At 42.0% G+C, this 14802-nt stretch overlaps 1 protein-coding gene across 1 annotated transcript in view; it reads right to left on the reverse strand.

Moving 5' to 3' along the window:
- Positions 1-14802, reverse strand: part of xrcc5 (X-ray repair complementing defective repair in Chinese hamster cells 5) — a 120277-nt gene that overhangs the window by 80385 nt on the left and 25090 nt on the right. The window contains exons 3-5 of the mRNA XM_063051492.1: positions 12728-12911; positions 5972-6020; positions 4096-4218 (exon numbers count right to left, since the gene is read on the reverse strand). Coding sequence (XP_062907562.1) covers positions 4096-4218; positions 5972-6020; positions 12728-12911 — 356 coding nt within the window. The remainder of the gene's footprint in view (positions 1-4095; positions 4219-5971; positions 6021-12727; positions 12912-14802) is intronic.

Below are 14802 nucleotides of genomic sequence, written 5' to 3' on the forward strand. Positions count from 1 at the left end.
TTGACTGCCCTTGTCAGCCACGGTTATGTCATCCTGCCTTTAGAATACTATTACTTCTTTGGGATGCATCTATCCTGTGACTTCTTAATTGTTCACAGATATTCAAGCCATGGTGGTTCTACTGTCATCCCTGCTAGCGTCCCCTTCCAACCAACTTTGGTCAGCCCCTCTCTCATGTCTCTGTAATTCCCTTTACTCCACTAATGTATTGATACATCTGACCAGCTTCTCCCTCTCAAATTGCAGGGCGAATTCTATCATATTATGATCACTGTGCTCTAAGGGTACCTTTTCCTTAAGGTTTCTAATCAATTCCACTTAATTGCACAACGCCCAGTCAGAATAGCTGATCCCCTAGTAGGCTCAACCATGCACTACTCTAAAAAGCCACCTTCTCCAAATTCCCTATCTAGGCATATGACCATAAATACTAGGTTTACAGAGTCATAGAGAAGTACAGCACAGAAGCAGGCCCTTCAGCCCATCCAGTTCATGCCGAGCTATTTAAACTGCCTACTCCCATTAACCTGCACCACGACCATAGGCCCCCATACCTCTACTATCCATGTATCTATCCAAACTTCTCTTAAACGTTGAAATCAAACTCACATGCAGCACTTGTGCTGGTAGCTCTTTCCACACTTGCACAAACCTCTGATGAAAAAGTATCCCCTCATGTTCTCCTTAAACTTTTCACTTTTCATCCTTAACCCATGACCTCTCGCTGTAGTCCCACCCAGCCTCAGCAGAAAAAGCCTGCATGGAAAAACCCTATCTATACCTCTCATAATTTTGTACACCTCTATCAAATTACCTTTCAATCTTCTACATGCCAAGGAAAAAAGTCCAATCTTTCCATATATCTCGGGTGCTCTAGACCCGGCAAGGAAGACTATCAAAGCTTGCAGCGGGATCTAGACAGCTGGAAAAATGGGCTGAAAAATGGCAAACAGAATTTAATGCAGACAACTGTGAGGTGTTGCACTTTGTTAGGACCAATCAGGCTAGGTCTTACACAGTGAATGGTATGACACTGAGGAGTGTGGTGGAACAAAGGGACCTGGGAACACAGGTCCATAATCATTGAATGTGGCTTCACAGATTGACAAAGTCATAAGCATTGGCTTTTAAAGTAGTGAGTACAGGACTGCCAACTTCAACTGTCTGTTGAAGTTGTACATGATATTGGTGAGGGCTAATTAGGGGTATTGTTTTGGTCACCTACAGACCGGAAAGATGTAAATAAGGTTGAAAGCGTAGAGAGAGAATTTACAAGGATGTTGTAGGGTCTGGAGGACCTGAGTAGACAATATCCACTGCCTTGCCTTCAACAACTTTCCTGGTAACTTCCTCGAAAAACTCTGTAAGATTGGTTAGACATGACCTAACACACATAAAGTCACGCAGATTATCCTTAATCAGTCCATGTCTATCCAAATACTCATATATCAGGTCCCTTAGAATACCTTCCAATAACTTTTCCACTACTGATGTCAAGCTCACTGGTCTATACTTTCCCAGTTTATTTTTAAAGCCTTTCTTAAACAGCAGAACAACATTGGCTATCCTCCGATCCTCTGGTACCCCACCTGTCACTAAAGGTGACTTAAATATCTCTGCTAGGGCCCCGGCAATTTCTGCACTTGCCTCCTGTAGGGCCCGAGGGACAAGTTTGTTAGACCCTCACGATTTAGCCACCCTAATTTGCCTCAAGACAGCAAACACCTCCTCCTCTGTAATCTGTATAGGGGCCATGAAGTCGATGCCATTTTGTAAGCGGAACAAGTGCTACACATACCCTTACACTTCCTCCCTTACCACCATTCAGTCCTTCCAGGTGAGGCGACACTTCACCAGTGAGTCGGCTGGGGTGATCCTGCGTCCGGTGCTCCCGATGTGGCCTTCTATATATTGGCGAGACCCGACACAGACTGGGAGACCGCTTTGCTGAACACCTACGCTCTGTCCGCCAGAGAAAGCAGGATCTCCCAGTGGCCACACATTTTAATTCCACATCCCATTCCCATTCTGACATGTCTATCCATGGCCTCCTCTACTGTAAAGATGAAGCCACACTCAGGTTGGAGGAACAACACCTTATATTCCGTCTGGGTAGCCTCCAACCTGATGGCATGAACATTGACGTCTCTAACTTCCGCTAATGCCCCACCTCCCCCTCGTACCCCCTCCGTTATTTATTTATGTACACACATTCTTTCTCTCACTCTCCTTTTTCTCCCTCTGTCCCTCTGACTATACCCCTTGCCCATCCTCTGGGTTCCCCCCCCCCCGTCTTTCTCCCCGGATCTCCTGTCCTATGATCTTCTCATATCCCCTTTGCCAATCACCTGTCCAGCTCTTGGCTCCATCCCTCCCCCTCCTGTCTTCTCCTATCATTTTGGATCTCCCCCTCCCCCTTTCAAATCTCTTACTAACTCTTCCTTCAGTTAGTCCTGACGAAGGGTCTCGGCCTGAAACGTTGGCTGTACCTCTTCCTAGAGATGCTGCCTGGCCTGCTGCGTTCACCAGCAACTTTGATGTGCGTTGCTTGTCTCACTTCTATAGACTCAGTGTCTGTCTCCTAAGTAATACAATTGCAAAAAATCCATTGAAGATCTCCCGTCTCTTTTGCCTCCACACATGAACTACCATTCTGATCCTCCAGCGGACCAATTTTATCACTTGCAATCCTTTTGCTCTTAACATATCTGTAGAATCCCTTAGGATTCTCCTTCACCTTGTGTGCTAAGGCAACATCATGTCTTCTTTTAGCCCTCCTGATTTCTTTCTTAACTGTTCTCTTGCATTTCTTGTACTCCATAAACACCTCATTTGTTCCTGTTTGCCTATACCTGCAACGCACCTTTTTTTTTTCTTAACCAAGGCCTCAATATCTCTTGAAAACCAAGGCTCCCTACACCTGTTATCTTTAACTTTTACTTTGACAGGCACATACACAAGCTTTGTATTCTCAAAATTTCACTTTTGGAGTCCTCCCACTTAGTAAGTATACCTTTGCCAGAAAACAGCCTGTCTCAATCCACACACCATTGGTTCCTACTTGGACCATGACCTCTGGCTGTTCACCCTCCCACTTAAGAATGCTCAGGACTCGGTCCAAGATATCATGGGCCCTGGCACCAGGGAGACAACATATCATCTAGGAATCTCGTCTTCATCCACAGAATCTCCTTGTTGTTCACCTATCTAATGAATCCCCTATCACCAGAGCTCACCACATCTCCCCACTTTCCTTCTGAGTCACAGAGCCAGACTCAGTGCCAGAGACCTGATCACAGTGATTGTCCTCTGCCAGGTCATACCCCAACAGTATCTGAAGTGATATACCTGTTGTTGAGGGAGATGGCCACAGGGGTACTCTGCACTGGCTGTTTAATCCAATTCCCCTTTCTGCCTGTCACTCAGTTTCCTGTGTCCTGCACCTTGGGTGTAACTACCTGTATATGTGTCCTATCTATCATTCCCTCGCGAATGATCCAGAGTTCATCCAGTTCCATCTCCAACTCTTTAATGGGGATTGCTAGAAGCTGCAGCTGGATACACTTCTTGCAGGTGTAGCTGACAGGGATACTGGAGGTCTCCCTGCCATCAACATCCTACAAGAGGAGCATTCCACTATCCTGCCTGGCATATCTACCGTTCCAAACTGAGCAACTATGAAGGAAGAACAATGAACAGTGCGGGAGAAAAATAAAACTCTACCTACAACTTTTTTTTGTCTTCTCTGACTGAAGCCTCTCCTTGTGGAAGCCTTAAAGAGCTTGACCACCCTGACGACGGCTGCACCGAGAAATGGCAGCTCTGCTTGTCCCTGTCTTACTTTCATTTGTTCTTGTGCCAATCCCTTATGCTAATTGGTCGCTGCTCAAAGCTCCAAACTGTTGTGAGTCGCTGCCTTTTCTACTCCATTGATGAACTTGAGTGGGCTACGTCTCCTCACGCTATTGATCCTCAATGCTGGATGTTTGCAAATATCAAGGATTTTGCCTTTCACTTTTTGTTAAGTTCTAGACTAGTCTTGCCAAGGATCAAGCGTACCCCAGAGAGCTGAAGTGAATGGAGATTGGCACTCACAAGAACTGCAGCGTGATTCCAGCTCTCTTCATGTTGTCTGTAATGATATCCAACTGGTCGGAACTGAAGGGACTGCTCAGATCAGTGAACACTGCAATGTGTAATTTCTCAAACTTCTTCCCCCTGAAAGGCAAAGTGATATTAAACTGATAAAGTGCATTTTTCTTGGGTAAGCTACAGTGATATTATTTCAGAGCCAGAGGTGGGAGAATTAAAATTCCAAACATAAATTAAATTCTGCATATACAGTCCACAAATTAAATACCGTAGCTCTTAGTGGCTGAAAACATTGACACCACTGAGAACGTCACAATAGGAGCTGAAGTAGGTATTTGAGTACATCCTATTGTTCATCTAGACATAACTCATATAACAGTGTAGCACAGCAAGCCCTTCAGCCCATCTTGATTTGGACTAATTAAGCTCATGACACCTTATTACACCTATCATTCCTACCCACACATGGTCCATTTCCCTTCATCTCTGCATATTCATGTGCTAATCCAAGAACTCCTTTAATTAGCAGGGATTGATAGATTGTTGCATGTTAAATGAATCAAGTGAATTGCAATAGTGCAGTTAAGTGCATTAAGGTTGATGGTGTTTAACTGAGACTCCATATCTGCATATGTTAAGTAATTACCAATATTCACCATAATTTGCATTAAAAAAATTCTCTTTGTTCAATCCTAAATGGCGTACAGCTTATTCTGAGACTGGAGCTCCAAGTTCTGGTCTACTTACCAGAAGAACTATCCTCCTCACCTCCAATCAGCTGAACATTTTAAGAATTTTTAAAAGTTTCCATGACATCACGCTTCTAAACCCAAGGGAATTCAGAAGGGGCTGGTCAAATCAGTGAATGCAGTAACATACGATTTTTCATACTTCATTCCCCTGTTTCACTCTATCTCCTCACACAGCAAACCTTGCATCCTTGCAATCTGTTCTGTGAATTACTGCTCTCATCTCAACCTCTATTTTTTTATGCTTTCTCTCTCAGATTACAATATTCAGCCTTACACTCAGAGTTAATCTCCTGAGAAACACCTTTCTCTTCTTTCATTATCTTCATCTCCTTTTTGAATGTTTTTGAGTTCTTTATTTCAGAAGTTTACTGAAGTTCTGTGACTTATATGTAAAATAGGTGGTTCCACCTGCACTTCTTGTGCCTCAGTAAAGCAGCCAGCATAATCAGAAGACCCCACCCATCCTGAACATTCACTCTCCTTCTGTCTCCCAGCAGACAGAATATACAAAAGCCTGAAAGCATGTATCACCTGACTTAAGTGCATTTTCCATCCCACTGTTTAAAGACCATTAAATGGTCCCCTAATAGGATGAGATGGACTCTTGACCTCAAACAGTTTATTATAGATGAGCACCCTTATCGCCTATCCGCTCTGTAACTGTATCAGTTCATTCTACACTGTGTTATTGTTTTACTTTGTACCACATCAATGGACTGTTAAAATGAATTATCTGTATGAACAGCATACAAGACAAGTTTTTCACTGCCCTTCGGTATATGTGATCATAATAAACCAAGTTACTAATGTACAATTTATCAAAAAGATTTTTGGACACCAAGAGAATCAGCTGTGCTGACCAAGCTAGAATGTGGATGAGTAACAATATTGGTTTTAACATTGTGAAATGTGGAGCAGGTTCAAGAGACCATATAGCCTTATCATTTTCTGTTCCTACAGCAACAATATGCTGGAGGAACTCAGCAGGTCGTGCAGCACGTTGGAGGAAATAAATTGGCGCCGTTTTGGGTCAAAGTCCCACTTCAGGACTGGGAGTGGGAAGTTGAGATAGCCAAAGGGAGAACTGAGAAAGAATCTGACTGAATACCAGTTAGTTGAATACTTACAGGGTCTGTTTCTGAAGCAAGTCCATGCAAACAACCAGGGCATCTAGAACTTTAGAAGAGTTAAGGTTCAAGCATTAACAAAAATAAATTCAGTTTTGTATTAGTAACCGTATCTTATCATAGACAATAATTTAAATCCACCCAGAAATGAGATAAACTAAGGATTGTCAGAACAGCTTCATTAAAGGAAGATCCTGTCTGATTCAGGTTCCAAGGGAGACCAATATCCTTGCGAGCAGGTTTGCAAAAGCTGTTCAGGAGGGTGTAAACTAATTTGGCAGGGGAATGGGAACCAGAATGTTGGGGCTGATGATGGGGTAGTTGGTTTAAACAGTGCCAGTGTGTCTTAAGACCGCTAGCCAGGAGAGGCTGTTGATTGGGCAAAATTGCAGTCAACAGGATTAGCTGCAATGTAAAAGGGGATCATAATTAAAAAGATGATGAATACAGGGCCAAAGGTTCTATGAATACACATAGTATATGGAATAGGTAGATCAACTTGTAGCACACTTACAAATTGACATGAATGACATTGTGGGCATCAGTGTGTCATGGCTGTAAGATTATAGCTGGGAGCTTAATGTTCAAGGATACACATAGTAGCAAAAGGACAGACAGATAGGCTGAGGGGGTGGAGTGCCTCCATTGGTAAAAAAATGAAATTAAATCATTAGAAAGAGGTGACAAAGGATTGGAAGGTGTGGAATCATTGTGGGTAGGGCTAAGAAACTGCAAGGGTAAAAAAAAAGTCTGATGAGAGTTATATACAGACCTCCAAACAGCACGAAAGAATGGGTCTACAAATTACAACAGGATATAGAAAATGTACGCCATTTGGATATGGAGGATATATATAACAGGATATTGGGATGTTACGATAGTCAAAAGGGATTTCAATATGTAGGTTGGGAAAATCAAATTGGTGCTCGATCCCAAGAGGGGACATTTGTGAAATGCCTATGAGATGGCTTTTTAGAGCAATTCATGGTTGATTGGCTATTTTGGATTGGGTGTTGTGCAATGAACCGGAATTGATTAGAGGTTAAGGTAAAGGTACCCTTAGAGGCCAGTGATCATATGACAGAATTTTCCCTGAATTTGAGGAGAACCTAAAGTCAGATGTATCAGTAATACAGTGGAGTTAAGAGAAATACAGAAGCATGAGAGAAGCTGGCCAAAATTGATTGGAAGGGAATACTAGCTGGGATGACAGTAGAATGGCAGTGGCTGGAACTTCTGGGAGCAATTCAGAAGGTGCAGGATAGATACATCCCAAAGAAGAATACCTCCTTGTGCAACTGGATCCTGGATTTCCTCACTTGCAGACCCCAGTCAGTTTGGATCAGCAAAAACATCTCCTCCACAATCTTCATCAGCACTGGTGCACCACAAGGCTCTGTGCTTAGCCCCCTGCTCTACTTATTTCACACTTATGACTGTGTGGCTAAGCATAACTTCAATGCTATATTTAAATTTGCTGATGACACCACTGTTGTAAGCCAAATCAATAGTGGTGATGAATCAGCATATAAGGTAGAGACTGAAAAACTGGCTGAGTGGTGCCACAAGAACAATCTCTTACTCGATGTCAACAAGACCAAGGAGATAATTATTGGCTTCAGAGGAGGAAACCAGAAGTCCATGAGCCAGTGCTCCTCAGGGGATCGGAGGTGGAAAGGGTCAGCAACTTTAAATTCCTCAGTATTCTCATTTCGAAGGACCTGTCCTGGTCCTAGTACATAAATGCACTTACAAAGAAAGAACAGAAGTTTGTGAAGATCTGGCTTAACATCTAGAACTTTTACAAACTTCAATTGTTGTGTGGCGGAGAGTATATTGACTGGATTCATCACAACCTGGGATGAAAACACCAATACCCTTGTGGAAATGTACTTTACTTGGAGTAACAAAATAGCAGTTTTGTCTGCAACAAAATGGAACCTGTATTGTACCAGAGTGCTTTGCTAATGGTATTTGTGCAACATTATGTCAATGGAAACTTGAGTATAGGTGACAAATTTCTGAAAGCAGATGCGTTACTGGAAGAATGCCAAGTACACTGATTCAGCAGGCAAAAAGAACATACCCTGACCTTGAACTGACACACAGTAGCTAACATTTGGGTATAAAGGAGTTATTATGCTGTCTGTTTTATCAAAGCTATTACTAGCTCTGTGAGGTGATGGTCTTCCCTTGCAGCAAGCAAAATAAACGTACTTATGATTGATCCACTCTGAGTTAACTGTTGTTTGTTATAAGACCTAGTGAAAAGTGCTCGACAGACCTTGCAAGTCCAAGATTGGATGTTTAGGTATTGGAGTGGATCAAGGGTGACTGCCTGCTCTCAGGGAAACTCCGACAGAGGAGCGATCACCAAAAAGTAAGTTTGTTTTTTTGATCTGTGTGTTTTTTCCAGACAATATCACATACAGGGTTCTATTGTACTTCAAAGCTTTCAAAGGTACATTTAATGTCAGAGAAATGTATACCATATACATCCTGAAATGCTTTTTCTGCACATACGTTCTATACATTGGAATCTGAGTGGATTGAGTGGTTCAGCTTCTCTCTCCGTGATTCCAATGCTGACCAGAAACATATGGGTATCAGTGATTAGATTTGACCAGAAAGAGTGTCAGGGACACACCAGGTTTGACCGGTAAGACTGTCAGGGGTACCTAAGATTTGGCGTCAGGGACATACCGGCACCGGCAAAAAGAGTAAGAGTGGGATTTGTGGAAACTGAGGTCATAAGTTTAATCCCTAGAGGATGCTGTAGTGAACAAAAGAAAGAGAAAATACAGTAAGTAGGGTGAGAAAGAGTAGACCAGAAATTGGTAATAATAGGACAACGGGTGTCCTTCCCTGTCCCAAATAAGATGATGGCAGCATTGAATATTACAGGTCACAGTAGAAGAACTGCCCGACCTGGGGACAGGTTTGGAATAAGCTATTCAGAAACTTGAAACTATTGTTTTATGTCACGAACCAAGTATTATGGATTTGGAAGCCTTAACGAGGGAATGGTTAGCCCTCACATTCGAATTTTATGAGGTCAAATTTCAGGACTTTCAAGAATACCAGGCCAGGAACCATGCGAAATGAAGAGTTTTATAAAAATATGTATGATGCATTTCCTAAAAATGCTAATTGGCATAAGGTTATGAAGGCACAACCAAGCTGAAGTGAATAATATATACAGAATATAGTATAGAATACAGAACAGTATTCAGGACTGCTGAAAGAGCAGGTACGGGACCTACAATTAGTATCACTGCAAATGGTCTTTAGCCTGAATTGCATTCTGTCCTTCCCCAACAGAGGACAGTTTATTAATGTCCCAAATCAGACCTGGTAGAATTTTGCATAGAAGACCAGGATTTATATTATACCTTTCACCTTTCTCCGGATGTACTTGTAAACTTGTGTAAAATGTGAGCTACTATTTCCTGCTCTTCTGTGGGACTTAATATGTGCATACCAGAGAGCCATTGCGAACTATACTATTTCAGAAAGTCAATCTATTTTGTGTAAGTGGCAGTTACTCAATACACTTATCAAGGAGTTTGGAACATTTTTACAAGAGTGCCTTGAAAGCCTCCAGCAAATTCTCTAGATTCTGTTTAGATTTACAACTCGGTAAGTGGCACTGTTACCTTCACGCTACAGCTTATTATAACTCGGCTGGAAATCTTTCCCCAGAGGCTAAAGAGGGGATTGATAGATCATACAAATCAAACATGGTATGCCCCAGGTTTATCACAAGCTGTAAATCAAGTTTGCGAACAATATAGGATATGTATTTTACAAAATCCAGGGAAACCAGTGAAGGTTGAATGATTTCATAAACCACCCACTGTTGGACCACTCATGCACTTACAGATGGATTTTGTACAATTACTTCCATGTGAAGGATGTAAATATGTACTGGTTATTATTGATTTTTTTTTCACGATAGGTTGAAGCACTTCCTTGTGGAAAGAATGATGCAGTTACAGCAGCTAAGTGTTTACTGAAGGAAGTCATCCTGAGGTTTAAGATCGCTTGGAAACTGTCTAGCAATAATGGTACCCACTTTACTGGGAAGGTAAAAAAAAAGTATGCAAGGCCTTACAGATTGACTACATTGTAGCTACCATCCTCAGTTGGCAGGCCTAGCAGAAAAGATGACTAGAATGATTAAAATAAAAAAACATAGTAAAATGTGTGAGTGATTGAAAATTAGTGAGGCGAGTAGTCTTTTACTAATTGAAAGCAACACCGAACATGCGATAAACTGCAGCATGATAGAAACAATGAAAAGTTGAAAGAGCAAATCTTTGCATTAACTGAATGAGCAAAAGTACACTGTAGTTCAATTGATATGAAGCTCCAAAGAGAACTAAAAACATTAAAGCACAGCTGTGACTTCAAGTGGGTGATCCGGCTAGTGATGCAACTGCTGGTGATCTGCCCAGGGAAACAACTACTTCTGAAACGCGGCCCAAGGAATTGCAGCTCACATAAAACAGTCTCCCTGAATAGCGCCACCATCAGAACTCAAGGAGAATTACCGGACTCTGGGAAGAGCAATGCCATCTGAACTCCGAAAAATTACGGGATGGCTATGGCATGGACTCTACAGCACCCCCTGGCAACTCATGTGAGAATGACAGTGATGAACAAAAAGATTGACAGGAATTTCAGACAAAATTATTGCTAATTAATGTATTGACAAGCTAGTGGCAACTATTGCTCAGCTGCTTAATGATCTGCTGAAGGACAAGTGTGCAGATGACCCAGTGCCTCTTAATGAAGAACAACTGAATGGTGTTTTATATTTTAAAGGAGACATTGTGTACTGCACCTGCATTAAGAATCCCTGAAACAGCTGGACAATTCACCCTGTATGTCAACGAGAAACACATGATAGCAGTCTTAATTCAAGAACATGGAGACCGACAGCATCCTGTTGGGTTACTACTCTGCTGAAGGTTTGATTCCATACCAGGCGTTCCCATGGAGCCTTTGGTTAATGCTAGGGGTCCATGGAATAACAAATTTGGGAACTCCTGTTCTATACAGTGATGTCTCTTCAAAGATTAAGAGAAGGATTCAAGTGGTTGTTTCTGGACCTAAAGTAATATCAGGTAACATGCCACTACAACTAGAAGAGCTGCAGCCCATTCCTATTCGGGAAAGGAATGGATACTCATTGAAGTGGATGGATGAAAAGGGAATTTTGGGGTTGGGATTTGAAACTGCATAATTGCTTTATATACATATACATGCATATTTCAATTACTGTATTTGGTGAAATGTAGTGTTGTCATGAGACGACAAAAAGGAGGGAATATGAAGATGTACTTTGCTTGTGGTAACAAAATAGAAACTGTATCATGCCAGAGTGTTTTGCTAATAGTGTTCATGCAAAATTATGCTGAAGGAAATTTGAGTATATGACAAACTGCAGGAAGACAAGCAAATACGTTAGTGGAAGAATACCAGTACACTGATTTAGCAGGTGATCGGAATGCACCCTGACCTTGAACTGACACACAGTAGCTAACACTTAGGTATACAGGAGTGACTATGCTATCTGTTTTAACAAAGCTATCAATGGCTCTTGTGTGGTGATGGTCTTTCCTTGCAGCAAGTAACATTAAGCAGGCTTATGATTGATCCACTGAGTTAATTGTTGTTTGTTATTAAGTCCTAGTGAAAAGGCGCACATTCACACAGAGCAGTGTCACAAGAAAGCAGCATCCATCGTCAGGGACCCCCACCACCCAGGTCATTCTCCCTTCTCCTTGCTACCATCAGGAGGGTACAGGAGCCTCAGGACTCACATCATCAGGTTCAGGGACAGTTAGTAACCCTCAACCAACAGGGTCTTGAACCCGTGGGGATAACTTCACTTCTCTTTACTTGCCCCATCACTGAACTGTTCCCACAACCTATGGACTCACTTTCCAGGACCTTTTATCTTATATTCCCAATACTTATTGCTTATTTGTTTATTATTATTAGTATTGTTTCTTTTTGTATTTGCACATTTTATTGTCTTTTGCCCACTAGTTGTCCACCCTGTTGGTGCAGTCTTTCACTGATTCTATAATGGTTATTGGATTTATTGATTATGCCCACAAGAAAATGAATCTCAGGTTCATATATGTTGACATACTTTGATAATGTACTTTGATAATAAATTTGCTTTGAACTTAAAATCACTGAATACAGAATAAACAGTCTTCTAATTACACAAGTTAATCTTCTGATCAGTGGTGGATATCTTGGCAATGATGACATCTTTGAATATAATGAGGTAATGAGGTGATTAGAGTTTGGTTGGATTTGGTCATCACGTGGTACTTGTATAGTACAAATATAATTTGCCACTTAACCCAAGCCTGACTATTACCTTGATTTTGCTATAATCATGGACTGAATTTTATTATCTGAGATATTATGAATGGAATTGAACACTTATTCCAGTAACTATAATGCTCTTGAACTGGGAGGACTAAGTGCCAGTTTTGTGTTGGACTCATGAAGGGGTAAGAATCCTAAATTCACATTGAAAACTCCACTGCCATTTCTCCTTACCATTATAATGCAAATCACTAATGATTAATATTCTATGGTTTTTATCACTTCATAGATTTGTTAAAATCTTGCTCTTTCCACTGATGACTAATGCCCGTGTAACAGTAACTCCTACACAGAATTATGCCTTTATATTCACTTTCTTCATACAAACATTGGATAAAAGGATACAGTCAGCTTGATTGTCACTTGCCATTTTGTTACTTTGAACATCTTCTAAGAGATCAAAGTCAGGGATCATTAGGTCTCTGTGCACAGTAATATGCTGGTATTGGTCTGATGTAGCAAGAGGATTAGAGGTTCCATCAGTTCCAAACAGGACTAAAGCTGTCTCATCTCTACTCTCAGCAAAAACCTAGAGCCAAACAAACAAAAAGAGTCAAACTTCACACCATGCAGAAGCTAAGCAAGTTTTATCAGTATTAATTTTTCATGAACTTCTCCAAGTTTACCCAGGATTCTGTCAAACAAGTCAATTGAAAAATGATTGACATGTTGAACTCTCTCCTGGAATGGCATAACTGACAGACTTAAAAGACAACTGGATAATCTGATAGAGAGGACTTGAGGGACATGGGCCAAACGTCGCAAAACACGCGAGTTTGGTGGGCACCTTATTCATCCATCCATCTGCCCCCACATTGTAGTTGTCTCATCCCCCATCACTCCCCTACACTCATCTGCCACCACACTGCCATTGTCTCACCCCCCCCAACCACCTCTCCCACCCCCACACTGACACTGGCTCACATCCCACATTGTCATTGTCTCATCCCCCATCACTCCCCTACACTCATCTGCCCCCACACTGTCATTGTCTCATCCTCCATCACTCCCCTACACTCATCTGCCCCCACACTGTCATTGTCTCATCTCCATCACTCCCCTACACTCATCTGCCCCCACACTGTCATTGTCTCATCTCCATCACTCCCCTACACTCATCTGCCTCACACTGCCATTGTCTCACCCCCCTAACCACCTCTCCCGCCCCACACTGACACTGGCTCACACCCCACATTGTCATTGTCTCATCCTTCATCACTCCCCTACACTCATCTGCCCACACTGTCATTGTCTCATCTCCATCACTCCCCTACACTCATCTGCCCACACTGTCATTGTCTCATCCTCCATCACTCCCCTACACTCATCTCCCCACACTGTCATTGTCTCATCTCCATCACTCCCCTACACTCATCTCCCCACACTGTCATTGTCTCATCTCCATCACTCCCCTACACTCATCTGCCCCCACACTGTCATTGTCTCAACCCCCTAACCACCTCTCCCTCCCCACAATGACATTAGCTCACACCCCCACACTGTCATTGTCTCACCCCCATCTTTCCCCATATTTTAATTGTCTCATCCCCCCTAACTACCCATCTCTCCCCACACTGTCATTGTCTTAACTTCTCCCTCCATCCTAAGTCACCTTCTCTTCTTCCAGGTCCTGATCAGGGCCTCAGTTCTGAAATGTGAATTACTTCTCTCTCCACAGATGCAAACTAATCTACTTAGTGCTTTCAGGAAATTCTGTCTTCAGATTTACAGCATCTAGTATTTTCAATTTTCAAGAAATAATCAGCATCTGATTTATTTTGGAAGAATTGACTGACGTGGAGGATAGTTTATTGAAAGAGCACTATGGAACCATCAGCATATTCAGAAAAGTTATGGAAAAGACACTGAAATCTGGCACTGACATTAAATCACAGAATCATACAGCATAAAACAGACTATTTCAACCCAATTGGCAAATGCCTATCTATGCTTCTCCAACTTGTCTGCGTTAAGCACATCTCCCTCTACACCTTTTGTATCCAAGTACCTTGCCAAACACCTTTCAATGTTACACCCATTTTGCTCCACATCTTTCCTATCCAAGTACGTGCTCAAACACCTTTCAGACATTAAAAGTGAATTATCTCAACTCTCCTCTATCCTTCCTTCAATTATCTTAACGCAATACCCCCAGTAAATGATACTGGAAATAAATCTGCCAGACCATTATCCTTCATTTTAATCCTATTTGCCAGTTCCCTTTGGATTTCAAAGGCTTTTAATTTCCTAATCAAACGGCCATATGAAATGACTTGCTAAAGCCTCCAAAAATTGTATCAAATGTGCTGCACTGCTAGCAGTTAGGCACATACCACCAGGTTCAACGACAGCTTCTGCCCTACTGAAATTAGTCTATTGAGTGGTTCTCTGGTACAATAAGATGGAGTCTTGACCTCGCA

The sequence above is a fragment of the Mobula hypostoma genome, chromosome 6 (assembly GCF_963921235.1).
Source record: "Mobula hypostoma chromosome 6, sMobHyp1.1, whole genome shotgun sequence".
Classification (NCBI taxonomy): domain Eukaryota; kingdom Metazoa; phylum Chordata; class Chondrichthyes; order Myliobatiformes; family Myliobatidae; genus Mobula; species Mobula hypostoma.